Source organism: Pogoniulus pusillus, chromosome 1, assembly GCF_015220805.1.
Source record: "Pogoniulus pusillus isolate bPogPus1 chromosome 1, bPogPus1.pri, whole genome shotgun sequence".
In the NCBI taxonomy this organism is placed as follows: domain Eukaryota; kingdom Metazoa; phylum Chordata; class Aves; order Piciformes; family Lybiidae; genus Pogoniulus; species Pogoniulus pusillus.
Genome location: NC_087264.1, coordinates 26,861,706 through 26,879,484, shown reverse-complemented (window position 1 = coordinate 26,879,484; position 17,779 = coordinate 26,861,706). Strand labels below are relative to the sequence as shown.

Sequence of the window (17,779 nt, the reverse complement as noted above, 5' to 3'; positions counted from 1 at the left end):
CCTGTGTTGGGCTGTGTATGCACTGATGTTACAGGACCTTTGCAAGGATGGTCCTGTCCTGGTTTTGCTGAGACAGAATCCCAAGTCAGCCCTGGGCTGCAGGCCATTAGCAGTTCTGACACAGCTGGGGAAGCTTATCTGGGTTGGCTACAGGTGTAGCCCAGACCACGAGCACCACACTCAGTCATAAATGAAGTCTGCTGAGAAAAAAATCCTGATAGAGCTTTCTGCTTGATCTTTCTCATCCTGTTCCTCAACCCTGTCTTGCTTTCAAGGTACTGTGAATATTGTGACTGCTGCACATTAGCTGGGCTGCATATAACTTTTTTATATCTTCTACTGACATTGAAGCAGTTTGGCAATTTCATTACATCCTTCTCCATTTCAGCCTGTGGATTTCCTCTCCTCTCCCTGCTTCCCCTTCTCTTCCGGGGAGAGGTCATCAGGGGATAGAATAATTGCTATAGTTTAGCCCCAGATAGGGTCCAAAAGACCTTTTCTTCTTCTTAGCAGGTGTCCCTTGACTAGAGAAACAGCAGGTGTTGCTGGCTAGGGCAGTAGCTGGTGCTGAGAGCCGCAGTCAGCATCAGCCCCAGCTGCACTGTGTGCTGGAGGCGTAGGCTAGTCAGACTGGGCACCGCAGTGAATGCCCTCAGAAGGGGGCTTTGGCCTGCTTTTGCCTTGTTCTCTCCCTCTCCCCAGAAGCTGGCATGCCCCAGCTTTCTCCTCTGTTCAGTCACCAAACTTGGGCTCATTCTCCTCATTCCCAGCCATGCTGCCTGCTCTGCAGCAGGGGCAAGGCCACTCACACACCACTGTGAGCTTCTTCAATGGGTTTTGTGTGGGGCAGGCTTTAGAGTCATGAAGTCTGCTAGTGGGTGCTGAGCCTCGGCCCTTTTCTTTGCTCTTACAGAGTGCAGAGCTATAACCATTTTCCCCCCCAGCCTCATTGCCAAGAACTCCAGGCACCGCTGTGGCTGTCCCACCCTAAGAATGAAGCCTCTCTCTGCTCACACAGCAATGGTAAGCACTGACTCTGGGACAGGGGGCAGAGAGGTGGCGGGTAGCAGAAGAGCCCTGATGCTGAACACATCTTGGCTGGAGGAGCATTTTGAGACTGTGGAAAGCCACAGGGGCTCCAAATATGTAACAGTTGTTCAATAAAACAGATTAAAAGATTCGTTCCAGATGGCCTATGCACCCTGGATTTCTTCAGTGTGGGATGAGATGAATTTTAGCTGATTCATCTGTGGGCATTCTTTTCTTCAAACAAAAGAGCTCATGATTAAAGAGGGGGGGCAATACTAGCTGCCAGAGCCCTGGCCCTGTGGCTGTCACTGGTTTTCTATCAGAATACTCCCTGAGAGGTGATGGTACTACCCTGAGAGCTGATCTACCACGCCACAGTGCCTGCCTCCACATCGGCAGGGGATTGCTCTGCCCCTCCAGCCTCAGACCAGCCCCTTCTCTGCAGAGATCTGGATTTCCATGCCTTATTTTAAGGCTGCTGCTCAGCTTGATGACTAACAGACTACACGCTCAAATGATCTTGCTGCAGAGTAATGCTCCTAATCCTGCTGGTAGACACTTGGGATGCTGGAGAACAAGCACTTTCCCAAACCCAGGGGCTCTGCAATCACATACCTCCACTCGTGGATGTCTGATGCAATAACCCTGCGATGCTCCAGTCTCCTGTTTTACCGACAGGCTTTGAGATGCGAGCTTACCTGGAGAATCCTTTGAGTAGCTTGTTTGTCTAATTGTCTGCAGCAACACAGTACTGCTGGCAAGTGGTAGAGGAGAGTTTGGCCTCACACAGTGTAACTGGCTAGAGGCAAACTGAAAAAGACAATAGAGCAGAAGCACATTAAAGGGCCTCTTTCAAGTCTACAAGTGAGGGAAAGATTCTGCAGGACCAAAAAGGTGCAGGTTAAAGGACTGCACGAGCTAGCTGGATACAGCAGGAATGCACAGTAGAGCATCTTCAAGGTCTTTTCCAACACAAACCATTATATTATTCTGTTTCCCTAGATGGGAAGCAGCAGCGTGGGAGTGACCCAGAGCATGGCACCGAGTGTCCAGGAGTCCTGTATACTGCCGCAAGGGCAGGAGGCTGCACTTCAGTTACTGTTAACTCCCCTCAACAGCTCCAGGTAGTAACAGCAAGGTAAGCCAGAGCCTTCAATTACATTTATCAAACAATCAGAGTCACAGCAGCCCAGTTAGCACAAAACAAGTGCTGGGGACTCATTTGCTGGAGAACTTGGAGCTCAGCTCAGGGTGTGTAAGAAGGAGGGGCTTGGCTAGCCATGCTGGGGAGACTGGGGTGATGCCATTCCCAGTGCACTGGGAAGCACAGCTGGGGATAGGACACAGACAGGCATTGCTCTTCTGGCCTGCAGTCACCTACAGCAAAACTAGCTATGACAGGACCTGTTATTGCAGGGCTGGCTATGCCCATGAGGTGATTCCCTTCCAGCCTTTGGTACCTGGTTTTCTTCAGCCTGTCTGCTAAGGTGGGCAACTCATGGGCTCAGGGCAGAAGTGGCGTGAGTACTTTTGTCTAGTGAGCTTTATACCTCATGAGGAATGAGTGGAAGCATGGAAAGGATGCCTGCTGAGGAGAGGGCATCTTTACTAGAAAGGACACAAATACCACCTTTTTAAGGAAGAAGGAACACTTGGTGCTGAATATACAGACCCTGTGCTAACCCACACAGAACAGAGCCGTGGGGACGTGATGCCCTAAGACACACCTCTGCCGTCACCAGACTACAGACTATTCTGAGGAGCCCTACAGCTCTTGGGTGATGTTACAACAGCCAACAGCTCCTCTGTGAGGCATAAACAGGCTCTTCCCTGCCTTAATCCATGGCTAATTTGCAGGGTACAACCTGCTCTGTGCGTTGGAGCACTGCCAGCAGTCCTCTCGCTGTTGGGAATCTGCCTTGTTGGTGACCACAGCAAGATGAAAGGGATTGCCTCGGTTCCTCCACAGCAGGAGCACCGAGTCACCTTGCCAGCCTCGTGCCCAGCCTGAGACTGCTTCTCAGTCTCATACTCACTTCTCGTTGGCTTTCCCAGGCTCACAGCTGGACACCCAGCAGCAGGTCCTGGCTGTGGGCAGCCCTCACCTGGTTTGGGAAATCAGGGCTCCTCGACCCATTTCCTCCCGTTCATTCATGGGTGATGGTCTCCCACGGGTCCCCTGGTAGCATTCTGTGTGTGAGAGTTACAATGTACAAATATAGCTATGGTCACAGCAGTCTCCTGCAGCCAGCTGGAATGGCAGGGGAGAAGAATGCTGGAGGAGGCTTTGCCATCAACCTTCACTCTGCCCTAGCTTCCTCTAAGTATTTTTCTTCTCTGCTTTGGGTAATGCTTCTCAGTACTGAGATCCCAGGGCAAAAGAGGGCTGAGGGCTTCATCTTATTAATCTAGGGAGATATGGTTCAAAAGCATGTTCATTCCTCTGTGCTCCAGCTCCCATCTGCCCTCCCTCACTCATGGGTCCTTCAGAAACAAGAGAGCTGGATGCTAGCATCTACTCTTGCATTTGCAATGTGGTCTTCACATTAAGTATATTCATGTAGTAATAGCCAAGGCCTCGTGTATTCCCTAGCAAGTTTGACCTAAATTCAGCAGCAAGGTTTGCTCTGCAGCGGATGGGAGAGTCTGCAGCAGCTAGGGGAGAGGGGGGGCTGGAAATAAGAAAGAAACCTTGAGAGGAGGAAGCTTGGAGTGAATAGAATCTGAATCGAATCATAGCAATCTCCTCTGTGTTTCTTCAACTGGAAGTTCAGACTCAATCTGTTACTCCCAGCTGCATCATTTCCCACTTCCCATGTGCTGCAGGATTTGTGAACGGCTGTGATGGTTGCGTGGGGAAATTTTGACGGCTGTGGTTGCTAGAAATCGGGGCACAAACGTGGTGTGCTTTGGATTATGGTTTATTAGCTGTCAGAGGTAGCCCTGAGCAGCAGGTTCCAACCTCTGTGAGGCATTTCTGGCTTCTTTCATCACCTGTGGAAGGTATTCGCAGGGCTGATTTATTTTGTGTTGTTAAAGCGACACTGGGGCATAAAGGGCATAAAGAGGTGGCTGCAGCAAACTCGCTTCTTGAGGAGCAAGAACATGGGCAGGGCCTGATAGTGGCAGGCTAAAGAGGGCTTGTGCGTGTGCCTTTACCCACCGTAACCTCGGGAGGGTTAGAGCAATGATACAGTTAATCCTGGCTGTTCAGCCAACTCTTAACTTTGTTAGTCAGCTCCCTGGAGGAGGAACAAAGCTGCTCAGGTATGTACAGCTCTAAGCTATTGGACATGCTCCAGAAAACAGTCCTCTCTGCTGCTAGAGAAGGATTCTCACCAAGGTTCTGCTTGTGCATCCCCTGAAGAGATTAATGCTTTGCAGACACCCCCTGAAAGATGCAGAGAAAGGGAAATGTCATTTTTCCCTGGAGAGCAACAATGGCTGCGATGTTGGCTTCAGGTGTAGGCAGGAGCTAAGGCTGGAAGCTGTCTTCTTTGTGCTGCTGGGCAAGCCTGGGCTCTGACACCTTGCCCAGCAAGATCTAAGGCCCACCTTCACTGTATGCAGGCAGCTCAGCAGTGTTGCAAGAGACCTTGAATGGAGCTGGATGGAAAAGAATGAGGATATCTAGTCTCATATTGCCTGATCAGAGCTTTGCCTCAGATCCAACACAGGTGTCTTGTCCCACTGCCACCCTCCTGCCCAGCCTTTGGGAAATGCCTCTTCCTGGCTGGAGAGACTGCCCCTGCTCTGCTACCCTTGCCATGCCACCCTAGCCCCTGGCAGCAGTGCCTGCACACTGTTGGCTTAAACCCAAAGCCATCAGTTCCCATTAGGCAGCTTCTAGCTCTGCTGCCCAGTGTGTTACACCAGCCAAACCTTCAAGAGCTGAGCCACACCACAAGCTCCTGGGACATGCCACTTTGGGCTGCTGGGACAGCCTCCTTCAGCATGCATGGTGGGGAGTCTGCACCTCCATTTGCCCCAAGATAGCTCCAAACATAATCCCCTCTTCCTGGACATCATTTGAAGTGCTCTGGGAGAAGGAATTTGTTTTAGTCACATCACCAGAGAGGAAGGAATGCTGCTTTTTTCTGAGCCCAAGTGAGGTTAACCTCCTTGCTTCTTATTACACCCTCAAGGGGCAGGTTATAACTCCTTGCTCTTCAGAGAGACCAGGGTGCATCCTGCAGAGGTTTTGGACCCTTCGTTTTCATTAGGAGAGAGGGAACACAGCCCTGGGGATCCTTTGTAGCCCACCAGTGCAACCAACATATGCCCAGGCTCCTGCCAGGCTGTAGGAAATGGCTCTTCTGTTTATGGATCTTAGGGACCTGTGTTGTATCTGGAGAGGTAGATAGGGCAGGATGGCCCAGCATGACACTGTGACAGGGGTAGTGGATGCTGGATGGAAGGGTCCTGCTATTCTGGCAGCCTTGTCCTAGGGGAGCCAGCTGCTCTTGCACTCACAAGAGACAGTGGAGCGAAGGAAGGGTGTAGGATGGTGACAGAGATGCCCCAACTGGCCCTCCAAAAACATATCACAGCAAACCAAACAGCTGTGGAAGCCAGACAAGTGGCTTTGGAGCCTCATTTGCAGTGGATACTCTGCCTGTTAGCCATCAAGGCAATGGGATATCCCTGCCACCCCACATCCATCTCTTGCTTCAGGCCAATCACAGAGAATTAAGCCCAAGCAAAGCAAAAGCAGAGCCACCCTTTGGTTTCTCCACATGACCTAGCCTTAAAAACTCAATTTGAAGGCAGCATTAGGGAAGTGAGATAGCCTTTATCAGGAGCGACAGATCCAATCTAGAAATTAACATGCTTAGCCTGGGAGTGAGGAGGCAGAGATATCTATCAATTCCTTCTCAGCAGCCTAACTCAGGCACACACATTTGGCCAGTTCCCCAGAGCAGCCATCTAGTCTCCAGCAGGTCTGAGGACCTGCAAGTGCTGGGGGACAGAGCCAGCAATGTGGATTTAACATGGGAGAGCCCTGGATATAAACTGAGCATCCACCTCCATCCCCACCCACTCTGTCCTTGGTGACATGAGGACAAGAGGACTCCCATCAAAACGAGGTTCATGGCTCAGTCCAAAGGCACAGTGTACTTTTACATACACTCACCAGTTGCAAACAGGCTGCAGACCACTAGGGCAAAGGTGGCTGTTCGAAGATACATCTACACATGTCACCTCCACGCCCCAGAAAGAAATGGAAATAACATTTGCTTCTTATGCAGGACCTGCACTGTGCATACATACAGAACTACTGTGTCTGTGCTCAGTAGATTTAGGGCTGCCCACCTCACAGCCCTGGGACATGCTGGGTGACTTTTGGTGATGCCTAGCATGACTCTGCTATAAAGGACAAGCAAACAAGGACATCTGCAACTCTGTCACGAGGCACTGTTCTCACTGCATCCCTTTCCTACATAAAGCAGAGGGGCTGGGCCAAATGTGGAAATGGGAACTCGTTTCTTGAACGATCAGGACCCCTGACATGGTCTCCCTCCCATCTCTGGTAGCTGAGTCTCTTCATCAGCCGCTTCCCATGGGGACAAACAGCCAGCAGGAGAGCAAAGGGGACCTCTCCCTCCAAGGGACATGGAAACAAAGTGATATGGGGACTCAGATGGTGCAGCCAGGAAGCCTGTTAAAGGCCTCGTAAATAAGAGCCCATGTAGACAGCAGGTACTGCAGGGCTTTATAGGCCTATAAAACACCCTGAGCTGCCACTGAGGCTGGAAGGGATGGGTAGGGAATCTAATTTCACAGGATTTAAAGCAGCTGAGAGAGATATAAATGTGTGTTTTTAATAGTAATTAATGCTGCCATTCAGAAGCACTTAAGCACTGGGTTCGGAGAGTTTCCAAGGGCTCGCCTCATAAATCATAGCCCTGCTACCTGCCCACCCTGCTCCTGGGGAGCTGCAGTGCTGCTCCCTCACCTGACCTGGCCATGACAGCAGAGCTATTTCCAGCCCCAAGCAGAGTTCAGCATTGCTGCAGCCTGGGTGTTCCCGACCCATGGCAAGCAGAGCCATCCCAGAACCAGGGGGCACCCTGGGATGGGCACAGGGATGCCTTTCCCCAGAGTAACTTCTCTGCAGAACCAGAGAGACAAAGCAGCAGCTTGTCCACACTTAGCTCACTGATAACTTCTCTGTCATGGGATGGCAGCTTTCACCCTGCCTTCTTGAGTCATTTCTGCTGTGTCAGAGGACAGATCCAAGCCAGCATGGGGAGCAAAGGCTGCCACAGCCCAGAGGGATGAGGTGGGTCATCAGGGGTGCACAGGAAACCTGCTCATGCCTAAAATCTGCACTGATTTGTGTGGTGCTGAGATTTCTCAGCTGACACTGGGGCTCTGATTTTGTACTGTTCTTGGGTGGTGACAGAGACCAGATGCTTAGCAGTGAAGTCCAGCATGGGCAGCTAAAGATGCACCCTATGCCATAGTATCCCCACACACCCCAAAAAGCAGTTGCAGAGCTCAAAGCCTTCGCTGCGTGCACCCACTTCTGCCTTCCATGGCTAAAGGCAGGCAAGTGGAGAAAGGCCAAGGCTCCCCTCCATCCCAGCCCCAGCCCTATCTCAGACTCACTCCAGGCTTGTCCACCTGTGCTTCAGTCTTTCCCAATCTAACCTGAGGCTTGTCCCAGCCCTGCCTGGGAAGGCTCCAACCGTGTGCCAGCCCTGCCCCCTAGTGTCACTTCTGCCGCAACCGTGCTTAGTCACACAGCTCGTTTCCCCAGTGCCTCTGCAGCAGCTGCGTCGCAGGTGTGACTCTTTCAGGCAGAGCTGGACTTTCAGGTCAGGGGAGCAGGGCAGAGGAAGGATCCGGGCTCAGAGATGTGCTACAAAGCGATGCTGTAACTTGGAGGTTAAAGGCCATTTCTGCTGCCTTCAGCTCTGGTCTCTGCCAATTTCCCGAGTCAAGACAGGAGTCCTGTGGAGACCAGTAAAGAACAAGAGCAAGGCAGCCAGAAGAACTCCTCATTAACTATTTTTTCTGCATTATTCTTCCACTTAGGTGCAGTCAGATTATCCAGGCTGGGGAGTAAGCAATGCCCCCAGACAGTCTGAGATGTGGCCAAGTTTATTAGCTGATGGAGCACCTGAACTGCTTCCAGAAACAGCTCAAGTCTGCAAAGCTCAGGCATACTTTGGCATGGCACAGAGCACACGCAGAGGTCCTGTTGGACCCACTGCCTCCAAAAAGAGCTGAGTCAGCATGACTACTCCAGGGCCCCAGCACCAGACATGTGGAGTCTGAAGAGCCAAGGCAGTGCTATTTTTGATCCCGTTTTAGAGCTGGTTTGGATCCAGCTGAGAGTTAGCCCCTTCTGGGCTGAGCTCCAGCAGACTCTGCATGAGTCCCCAACGTTTTGGGATCAAGGAAGGTGTCTGAGATGGATGCAGCTGCATTCAAGCACTCTCCAGCTGCTGACACCGAGCTGCTGGAGTGGGACAGGCATCAGGCAGTAGCTGCCCGGGCCAACAAGGCTGGCGCAGGACCACAGCTAATAAATTCACCTGGACCACATCCATTCCTGTTTAGCAGTGACACCAGGACATCTCTGCACTGGACTCTCCAGGTGCTCCAGGTTTTCCCACAATGTGACTGCAGAGACATCTGTTATCCTGCACAATGCACAGCTACAGAGTACTGCCCTGGAAAGACGGTATGTAGTAATGGGAAACACTGGTGCTAGAAAGGGGTTCTGTCTGGGGACAATACTAAGAAATTTTTCTGTGTTCTCACTCTGATTCATGTTTATGACCTCTCAGGGAGAGACCTCTCTCAGGGAGAGACCTGATCTGGCTGTTCTGACCTGATAAATTAGGCTTGGATTTTGCATTGGCCTCCTTCTCCTACATTGATTACCAGCAAATGTGAAATAATGTTGTACCAGCTGAAACCTGTTGTTACTAGGCAATATCCACAGTTCAAGTTTCAAACCTTTAAGGCTCAAGATAGTTTTGCCAAGGTTCACAGCTAACCAGAGCTATCGCCAGTAGGTCCGGTAAAGTCAGAGGTGAACCCTTCTGAGTTTTTGGTCACTACCTGGATGCTGTTGTGGGGTCACACTGAGCATACATGAGCTGGGCACATACACACACGCCTATGTACAGATATACTTACACAGAATCATAGAATCACAGAATGGCTTAGGCTGGAAGGGACTTCAGAGATCCAACCTCCCTGTGATGAGCAGGGGCACCTCTCAACTAGACTCAGCTGCTCAAGGCCTCATCCAACCTGGCCTTGGACATCCCCAAGGAAGAGGCATCCACAACCTCCCTGGGAAACTGGTTCCAGAGTCTCACCAACCTTGTAATGAACAACTTTTTCCTAAGTTCCACTCTAAACCTATTCTCCCTCAGCTTCAGGCCATTCCCCCTTGTCCTGTCTCTAGACACCCTCATGAAAAGTCCCTTCCCAGCCTTCCTGTAGGAGCCCTTCAGGGATTGAAAGGCAGCTATAAGGTCTCCTCTCCTCTACACTGAACAATCCCATCTCCTTCAGCCTATCCTCGTAGCAGAGGTGCTGCAGCCCTTGGATCATCTTTGTCACCCTTCTCTGGATTTGCTCCAACAGCTTCTGTGTCCTTATGATGGGGACCCATTCAGAAGAGTCATCAAATTCAAGGTGATTTTCACTTTTACAGTATTTCTAATTTCAATTTCTTTGGTCCAACGTGAACTGACAGCCGCCGAAGCACAGCGTATGTGCAAACTTATACGCTTGTATAGGCACAGGTACACATCTACAGATAAACTGAGGTCTTAACTTGTGCACCCCATGCTTTATAATCACCTGTGTCAGGGTTCTTTGTGTTAATTGGAAACCAGATCCACGTGCACACGAGGAATAGTAAATCCTTAAATACACTGCAATGACCTCACTTTTGAGCTGGTTTCTTACCGTTTCCCATTCTGAGCAGAACCCTAAGGGGTTCTTCCTGAAGGCTCAGGAATACCCATAACTAGTGGCAGTTTCTGCTGCTTTATTTGCTATCCTACATGGCTTATTCCCACACTGGTCAATACGTCCAGGTCTCTTGTGTGGCTAGAAAATGCAAGTTACACCATCTCACCACAGAGTTTGACCTACACCCCAAAGCCTATTGCTGTTTAATCAGCTGAGCCACTGGTTATCAGCTGATTTGCTTGCTTTCAAGTAGGTCACATAATTTAAGGGAGAAGGAGAGAGCTTTCCCCTCAGAGGAGCACTGCCTGCCATATTTTAAAAGGTTTCCTGTTCACACAGGAAAGGATTAAATAAGGTGCAGGAGTGTGTGTGTGTGCATGTGTGCCAGCCACCCGCAGCCACACAGGCATCTCACAGGACATGGCAACACAGACACAACCAAGGCAGACAGATATCCCAACACAAGAAACCCATTGAAGCTACCTTTTTTTTCCCCCCACCTGTGGCAATGGTTTATTTTGCCAGAACTCAGGGAACATGAACAATTCCTAAACCAGAAATAGCGCCATGCCCATTCTTCATCGTGCTATCGTATTAATGTACAACCAGGCAGCAGGACAGAGGAATGTCTTGGTATTGTCTGTACAAGGAAGTGAATTGCTGCTGCTGCAGCATAATAAACATGCTCTGTAAGGAAGTTAAATGTATTTCTCTTCTAAAAAAAATAAAAGAAAGGTTAAAAGGTAGGCTTCACTGGCTTGCAGGTGCTTCCTTGTGAAAAAAAAGTCAGCAAAGCTATAACAACACCCAGAGGCTTGATGTCTTGAAACAGGCAACTCCAAGCATGGGAAGGAGAGTGCATTATTTAGGGTATAGTAACCAGCCATCAGAATAATATTGTTAGTGTGCTGCTGAATTCTGTATCCATGGAAGTATTTCAAGCAAGATTGACTTTCCACACACACACACAAAAGACAAACTAGAATTCAAGCAGGAATTAATTCAGGGAACCCTAAGGCTGGCGCTATGCAGGAGGCCAGAATACATTGTCACAACAGCTTCAATTAGCATCATGGCTTGTTGATTACTACCTTCACTCTGAAATTTCCACAACCTTAAATCACCTTCCTTCCAGACCAGAACATTCCTGTCAGGAAGGGAGGCAGACATGGCTGTAGCAGAGTAACTCTGCTGGTTGGTAACTCAGTACCTAGGCAAGTCTTTATTCAAAGCACTTGTCAGAACCATTGCCATGCTGTAGACAAGCTCTGCCTAGGGAGATCGACCAGCACAACTATCACAGAACTACCTGATTATTTGAGAATAAATCATTTTTATTTTGGAATACACTGCCAACACCAGGGAGTTATATTGACAGGGTTGAGAGAGCTATTCTGGTCAATTCTCCCACGTGGACGTGCCGCGCATGTGTGATAAGGCTGGAGAATAATCCCCCAGGAGAAGCAATGAACATCTTATTGATTGGGATATTTCAAACTTGGGCAGGACAAAGCAATCTTCTGTGTGCTGAATGAGTGGACAAGACAGAACTGAGAGCTGGGGGGTTTGCCATCTCCAGTTTCTGTATTTAGCTTGGAGAAGACATTTTGAACAACACTAGCAAGTGGAGGGGTGGCAGAGGAAGATCTATATCTGGCTCTGATTCCGCCAGAAGTAATGTTGCATTTGCAACACTAGTGGTAGGAGGTCATTCAGAATCACAGAACTGCTTGAATTGGAAGGGATCTTAAAGATCATCCAGTTCCAACCCTCCTGACATGGGTAGGGACACCTCCCACTAAAGCAGGTTGCTCAAAGCCTCAGCCAGCTTGGTCTTAAACACTTCCAAAAGACCTGCTCTTAAACATTTCCTTGAAACTCAAGACAAATGTGTGATGCTGAAGCCACAGGTATGTGTTACCAGCCACAGGGACCTCTAAAATGCTCAGTGTCCCATACCCAGGCTCTTTGCTTTCTTTTTCTTACCTGAACAGTGCTGTTCATGGGAGAAGTGCTGAGACACATGGAGGAGGGATGTGGTTGAGAAGGGATGCAGGATAGGAAGTTTGCAATGCATAAGTGCTAGCTGCACTTCTAGCAACTACATGAATGCATGGCTAAGCCACAGGGGACATTGGTTGGTCATTTCCAGCATGTCAATAGTAGCTTTCCCCACCCAGATGCCAGCCCCTCTGCAGTCATAATCTCTACTGTTTCCATGGGTGTTTTGCATCCACCAGCTCTCACACCCTGTATGTGCTCAGGCAAACACCATGCACTGCTGCCCCTCTCACGGCTGCCCGTGCAGGTAGGCAGAGTGGGGATGCTGGTAAGGTGAGGAAGCAAAATTTACTTGAGCTTGCAAGGCCTCTACCAAGCTGGTGCTCAGGACATACCCAGAGCTCTCTTTCACCCTGTGGGGCACTTGGGCAGTCCAGAGCAAACACCCAGGCTCTGGTTTTCTCTGTTGAGAGAGAACACGATTGCCATTGGTGCCCATGTGCTGGCTACAATGGAAGGGCTGCGAGGAAAGGAGACATCTTTTACTAAACCAGCTGGGGCTGGTGGACCAAGTGTGATCTCAGGGAGTCAAGAAAAGCACATTATGACTAAAACATTTTCCAACTGTGACAACTGGTCTAATGAAATACATCATTTCCCTCCATCCTTACAACCCCTGCCATGCTTCTGTCCTTCACGACTGCAAGAGCGCAGCTGCTGTGAGGGCAACTAACAGCACTACCCCTGCCACCAGCACCCCACCCCTTTTACTGTGCCCTCGTCCAGTTGCTGGCTCCCTTGAGACTGCAGCCCGTTTTGCAGCAGTTTCAGCTGAAATAAGGAGCCGGGGATCCTGCTGACCAGTGGTTGACACTGAGCTCTCTGTTGCCTCCTCCTCCACCACATGGAATCTGGTGTTAATTTTAATTTTCCTGCCCAGCAGCTCGAATTCATAACACGACAGAATTTAGTGTTGAAAAGGCTCCTTTGTTATAAAGCACTATTAAGAGAAGGTGGAACCTCTTGGCATGTGAGTGTGGGCAGATGGGTCTTTTATCTCCGGAGCGATGATCTGGGATGTGGAATAACTGTAAGTGCTTTGGCAGGAGCGTGTGTGCAGCTTACACCAGCGCCCAGGCTACCTTGGAAGCAGTTAGTTCCTGCACTGCTTGCCATGTCACAGGGCGTGTGGAGCTGGGCACAGGACGGGAGTGGTTAACGGCACTGGCGGTGGCATTTTCCTGGTTGGATTGCAAAGTTAAGGCTGCAGGAAGGAGAATAAGGCAGCTGCCGCTTCCCTGTGCCGTCCTCACGGAGCGTTTGCACTGAGGTCATACCAGGAAGGTTTTATTAGTCTCCACAAAACGCTGAACTTTATTCTGTAACCAAGGCTTAGGCAGCGCAGCTCAGATCCGTACTTCGTGGCCAGCTGCGGACAAAAGCCGCGCAAGGCAATCACCCACCGCACATGCCTCGGGTCCCCTTCGGGACACCGATCGGAGCTGGAGGAGCGAGTGCTGCTCCCAACGCTGGGGCTGCTCCCCGTTACCTCTCTCGCACCCCGGCCCTGCCGCCCAGTGCAGAGCTGCTGTCAGCCCCCGCATAACGGCCCCTGCCCTTCCCTTCTGCCTGCGAGCAGCGTGCTCGCTCCCTCCATCTCCACACAGCCCACTCGCTGACCGGCCCCGCCGCTCCCGCGGCTCCCCCTGAACGGGGCGGGGCGGTAGTGCCGGGTCCGGCCCTCCCCCGACATGGCGGCGCGGCCGGGCGGCCGGGGAGGCGCCGAGCGGCGCCCGCGGGGCGTGAATAAAGGGCGGCGGGCGGGGCCGCGGCGCTCCGGGAAGCGCGGGGCCGGAGGCGGCGGCGGGTGAGCGAGCGGGGCCGGCGGCTGGTGAGCGGGGCTGGCAGCGGGAGGAGGGAGGCCGGAGCGGGCCGGGCGGGCGCCGATGGCCGTCAGCTGACGGCCCCGCCGCCCGCCATGACCAGGGCGCAGCTGACGCGGACGGGGATCCTGCGGATGGCGCTGGGCGGCGGATCCGGCGACCCGCTGTTGCCAGCGGAGGGCGGCGGGGACCAGCAGGCGCCCTTCCTGCTGCGGGCCCTGCGCATCGCCCTGGTGGTCTGTCTCTACTGGTTCATCTCCATCGCCATGGTTTTCCTCAACAAGTACCTGCTGGACAGCCCTTCGTTGCGCCTCGATGCCCCCCTTTTTGTCACCTTCTTCCAGTGTGCCCTGACAGCCGCCCTCTGCCTGGGCCTCAGTCTGGGGGCGGCCTGTGGGTCCCCCTGCCCCAGCCTGCCCACCCTGCGCCTCGACCTCAAGGTGTCCCGCAGCGTCCTGCCCCTCTCCGTTGTCTTCATCGGCATGGTCACCTCCAACAACCTCTGCCTCAAGCATGTTGGCGTGGCCTTCTACAACGTGGGGCGTTCCCTCACCACCGTCTTCAACGTGCTGCTCTCCTACGTGCTCCTCAAGCAGACCACCTCCCTCTATGCCCTTCTGGCCTGTGGAGTCATCATAGGTGAGGGGGAGCGGGAGGGGACTGCACCCGCCCCACAGCCAGGCCTGCCCATGAGCTCAAGAGAGAGGGAGCTGGGGTGGCATCCCCCTGGGGAGCCATTCCCACTTGCATGGCAGCTTCCTGGTAAGGTGGAGTGGCTCAGGTCTCATGCCTTGCTCTGCCTCTTGCGACCACCTTCACATGTCTGGAGCCTATAGGTAACCCTTTAAGACGGGCAGTTGCACTTGCTTGACCAGGAGTCCCTCATTCCTTTGAGCACTAAGCCTACCCTTTAAAGAAGTTTGACTTAGCTTTTTGTGTGTGTGTGATGATGTGGGTTTTTCCCCCCAAAGGGCGTAAACCAGCAGGTGGCTTTCTTCTTGTTTTCATTTGTTTGCTTATCGTTATCATTGTTAACAATAAAGGTACTTGCCAGCGTCGTTGGAACTGCACAATGGAGCTGCCCCATTCAGACAGGCTGAATTCCTGTGATGAAGGGTTAACCCGTCAAGCCATGTGTAAAACACCACCAGAAGATCTGGTTATGTGGTTAGGAGGTAGGGCAGGGCATTGACTGGCTTAACGGCAGTCGCTTATAGGTCTTTCATTCCAAAGGCATCGTTAATGCAGCCTGTCACTGGAGGGCCATTTAGCTGCCAAGAATGGTGATGTGTACACTTCAGTCCGGTTCCAGGTGGACGGTGGATGTGTGCTCCCTTGAGTACTTAGACAAACAGACTGACTTGGGTTAAAATGAGTCCACAGAAGACATGACATCCAAGTGATGGAAGCAGTTGCCTTCAGCTAGTCTTGTGTTCTGGTGTTGCCCAGGACTATGGTATCTGCCAGCCTTGCCGTGTTTCTCTTAAGATTGTCCCCCTGACTTGATCTCCTTTATTTTAAAGCACTTTAGCTGCTTTTGCAGGCAACTTCCCAGACAACCTCCAACGTGAAGCAGATAATGAAGAGGCAGTGTAGTACTCCTTCAATGGCTCATCTCATTTCTCCTTTTGTTTTGCTTATGAGTTGGCTAGGGAGAGGTCTTTCTTCCCTGGAGACAAAAAGCCTGTAGCTCCTGTTTTGGAGGTGGGTAAAGAGTGCATTACCCATAAATTTTAACCTATTGAAGTTACTGCACTCAGTTTCTGTCTTGTGATCTTTTTTTTGGATCAAATATCTTAATACATTAACATGTTTACTATCTTTGTATCTTCTCTGACCTATCTTTCCCTTCCTGTTAACAGTGCAGAAACACCTTTGAGGCTTGCTTTTTTTTTAACCTTGAGAAATATTTCTTGCTACTTTTGTGTCAGTTTGCAGCCTTTTCAATTAAAAAAGAATCATGATCACCTGAAAATGATGTATACACAGAACAGCTTTAACTTTTATTCCAAGGGGCCATGAACTACAATTTCTGAACTCGTGCTACCTGCTCAGTTTGGGAATAGTCAAGAGATTGAAAGATAGCACAGTGAATTATCCTCTCTCCCAAAATAAATCTTCTCAGGACACTAGTCATGGCACTTTGTGGGTTCACTTAATAGGAAGGGGAAGCCCTCGAGCCTGTCTCTGCTTGTGGTTGTGGTTGTTCATTTTAAGGTAGATGATGAATTGCTGACTGCGTGTTTTGAGTCCTCAGCAGTTGTTCTTATGATGCCTGATTTCTTTGGTTGCAGGTGGCTTCTGGCTGGGTGTTGACCAAGAAGGAGCTGAGGGCACTTTGTCATGGACAGGTATATTTTTTGGGATCTTAGCAAGCCTATGTGTATCACTCAATGCCATCTACACCAAGAAGGTGCTGCCCGTGGTGGATGGTAGCATCTGGCGTCTGACTTTCTACAACAACGTCAATGCCTGTGTCCTGTTCTTTCCACTGATGCTGCTTCTGGGCGAGTTCCACACCCTCTACCACTTCGACAAGCTGGGGAACCTCGGGTTTTGGGGTATGATGACCTTAGGGGGAGTGTTTGGCTTTGCCATTGGGTATGTGACTGGACTTCAGATAAAGTTCACTAGTCCGCTCACTCACAACGTGTCTGGGACAGCCAAGGCCTGTGCCCAAACAGTGCTGGCTGTTATCTGCTTTGAGGAGACAAAGAGCTTCTTGTGGTGGACGAGTAATTTGATGGTTCTGGGAGGCTCCTTTGCCTACACATGGGTGAAAGGGCTGGAAATGAGAAAGGTGCAAGAAGATCCTAACATCAAAAACAGCGAAAGAAATGAGACTGGTGTGTAGGCGGCTCCTGCGCCTCCGTTTCTGTGCCCGGGGGGTTAACCTTTGGTGTACCTTTCCTGCTGATGAGAAGAGCAAGGAGCAGGAGAAAAATCATCTGCCAAGTGTACGGAGAACTGTGTCAGGAACCAGAGCCAAAGAGCTGTCTGGATCGTGGTTTATCCGTGGGATCTCACGCTGTATTGGAGTTGGAAGCGCATGTGCTGTAGAGAGTAATCGGGTTTTTTTGTGACCATTTTGTAAAATGGATGTCACTGTTGACTTAACCTGGGCAATTTGCATCTCTGAGGGTGTGTGCTTACAGTGAACAAAGGCCGGGCTGAGAGGTTTGTGTGGTTAGGGATCTAGGATTAACTGAATGAATGTGGTCTGAAGTTACAAAACCCTCCCCACCAAAGGAAGAGACAGGTAGCCAGGCTGTTGAGGACAGGCTCCAGTTAATTGCTCTGCTGTAAAAGAGCTGGCAACAGCTGTTCTTCCTGCTGCCCTTTTTGGGGCAAAAAAGAATCCCTTCCTTCTGGTTCTGTACAAACCTAAGCAGCAGCAGTGCCTCCAGATCTCTTCCAGCATCACATCCCGCTGAGCTTTCTTCTGAACTAAGAAATCAGGTAGAGAGAAATACAGGAAACTATCGTAAGACTTAAAGATGAAACATCTAATTCCCTCTGCACTTTGTCCCGTAAGAGAGAGCATGCTCTCAAGGGATGTTTCTTGAGGAGGAGTGAGCTTTGACACTGCCTCTGTCAGTGACAGATAGGAGGGGAAGCGTTATCTGAAACACTTGCTTCAGAAGGGTGGAGATCCCAGTTCATGGAGCTTGCAACGCTTGTCCTCTTTACCTTCTGTAGGAGGTAGTTTTTGTTTGAAAATTAGTTTGTCACTAATTAGACTTGTTCTGGGGCCTAGGTACTGTATCTGTTCTGGTGTTTGCAATTTTCTTTCTGGCTTGTTCCTTTAAAACACCCACCCATGGCCAGCTCAGTGAATCTTTAAAACCAAGAAATCCTACTTTTGGTCAGCTGCATCATACTCTTTACTTGAAACTTGCTGCTAAACAGCTCTGCAGAAATCT

The 17,779-nt window shown here is 50.6% G+C and overlaps 1 protein-coding gene and 1 long non-coding RNA gene across 4 annotated transcripts; both read left to right on the top strand.

Annotated features, from left to right (window-relative positions):
- LOC135180660 (uncharacterized) lies at nt 1-8,801 on the top strand. Its single transcript, XR_010304530.1, has 4 exons — nt 1-275; nt 914-1,023; nt 2,032-2,167; nt 8,071-8,801. It is a non-coding gene; the product is annotated as an uncharacterized LOC135180660 (long non-coding RNA).
- Nucleotides 8,802-13,790: 4,989 nt separating this feature from the next.
- On the top strand, nt 13,791-16,973 carry SLC35C1 (solute carrier family 35 member C1). 3 transcript variants are annotated; one of them, XM_064145653.1, is made up of 3 exons: nt 13,791-13,864; nt 13,960-14,495; nt 16,151-16,973. In XM_064145653.1, the coding sequence occupies exons 2-3, from the start codon at nt 13,991-13,993 to the stop codon at nt 16,708-16,710; spliced, it is 1,065 nt and encodes a 354-aa protein (XP_064001723.1). In that variant the 5' UTR covers nt 13,791-13,864; nt 13,960-13,990; the 3' UTR covers nt 16,711-16,973. The 3 variants fall into 3 exon arrangements, with proteins under 3 accessions (XP_064001723.1, XP_064001710.1, XP_064001717.1); XM_064145640.1 differs by having other exon boundaries at nt 13,794-13,840; XM_064145647.1 differs by lacking the exon at nt 13,791-13,864 and having other exon boundaries at nt 13,890-14,495.
- The last annotated feature ends 806 nt before the right edge of the window (nt 16,974-17,779 follow it).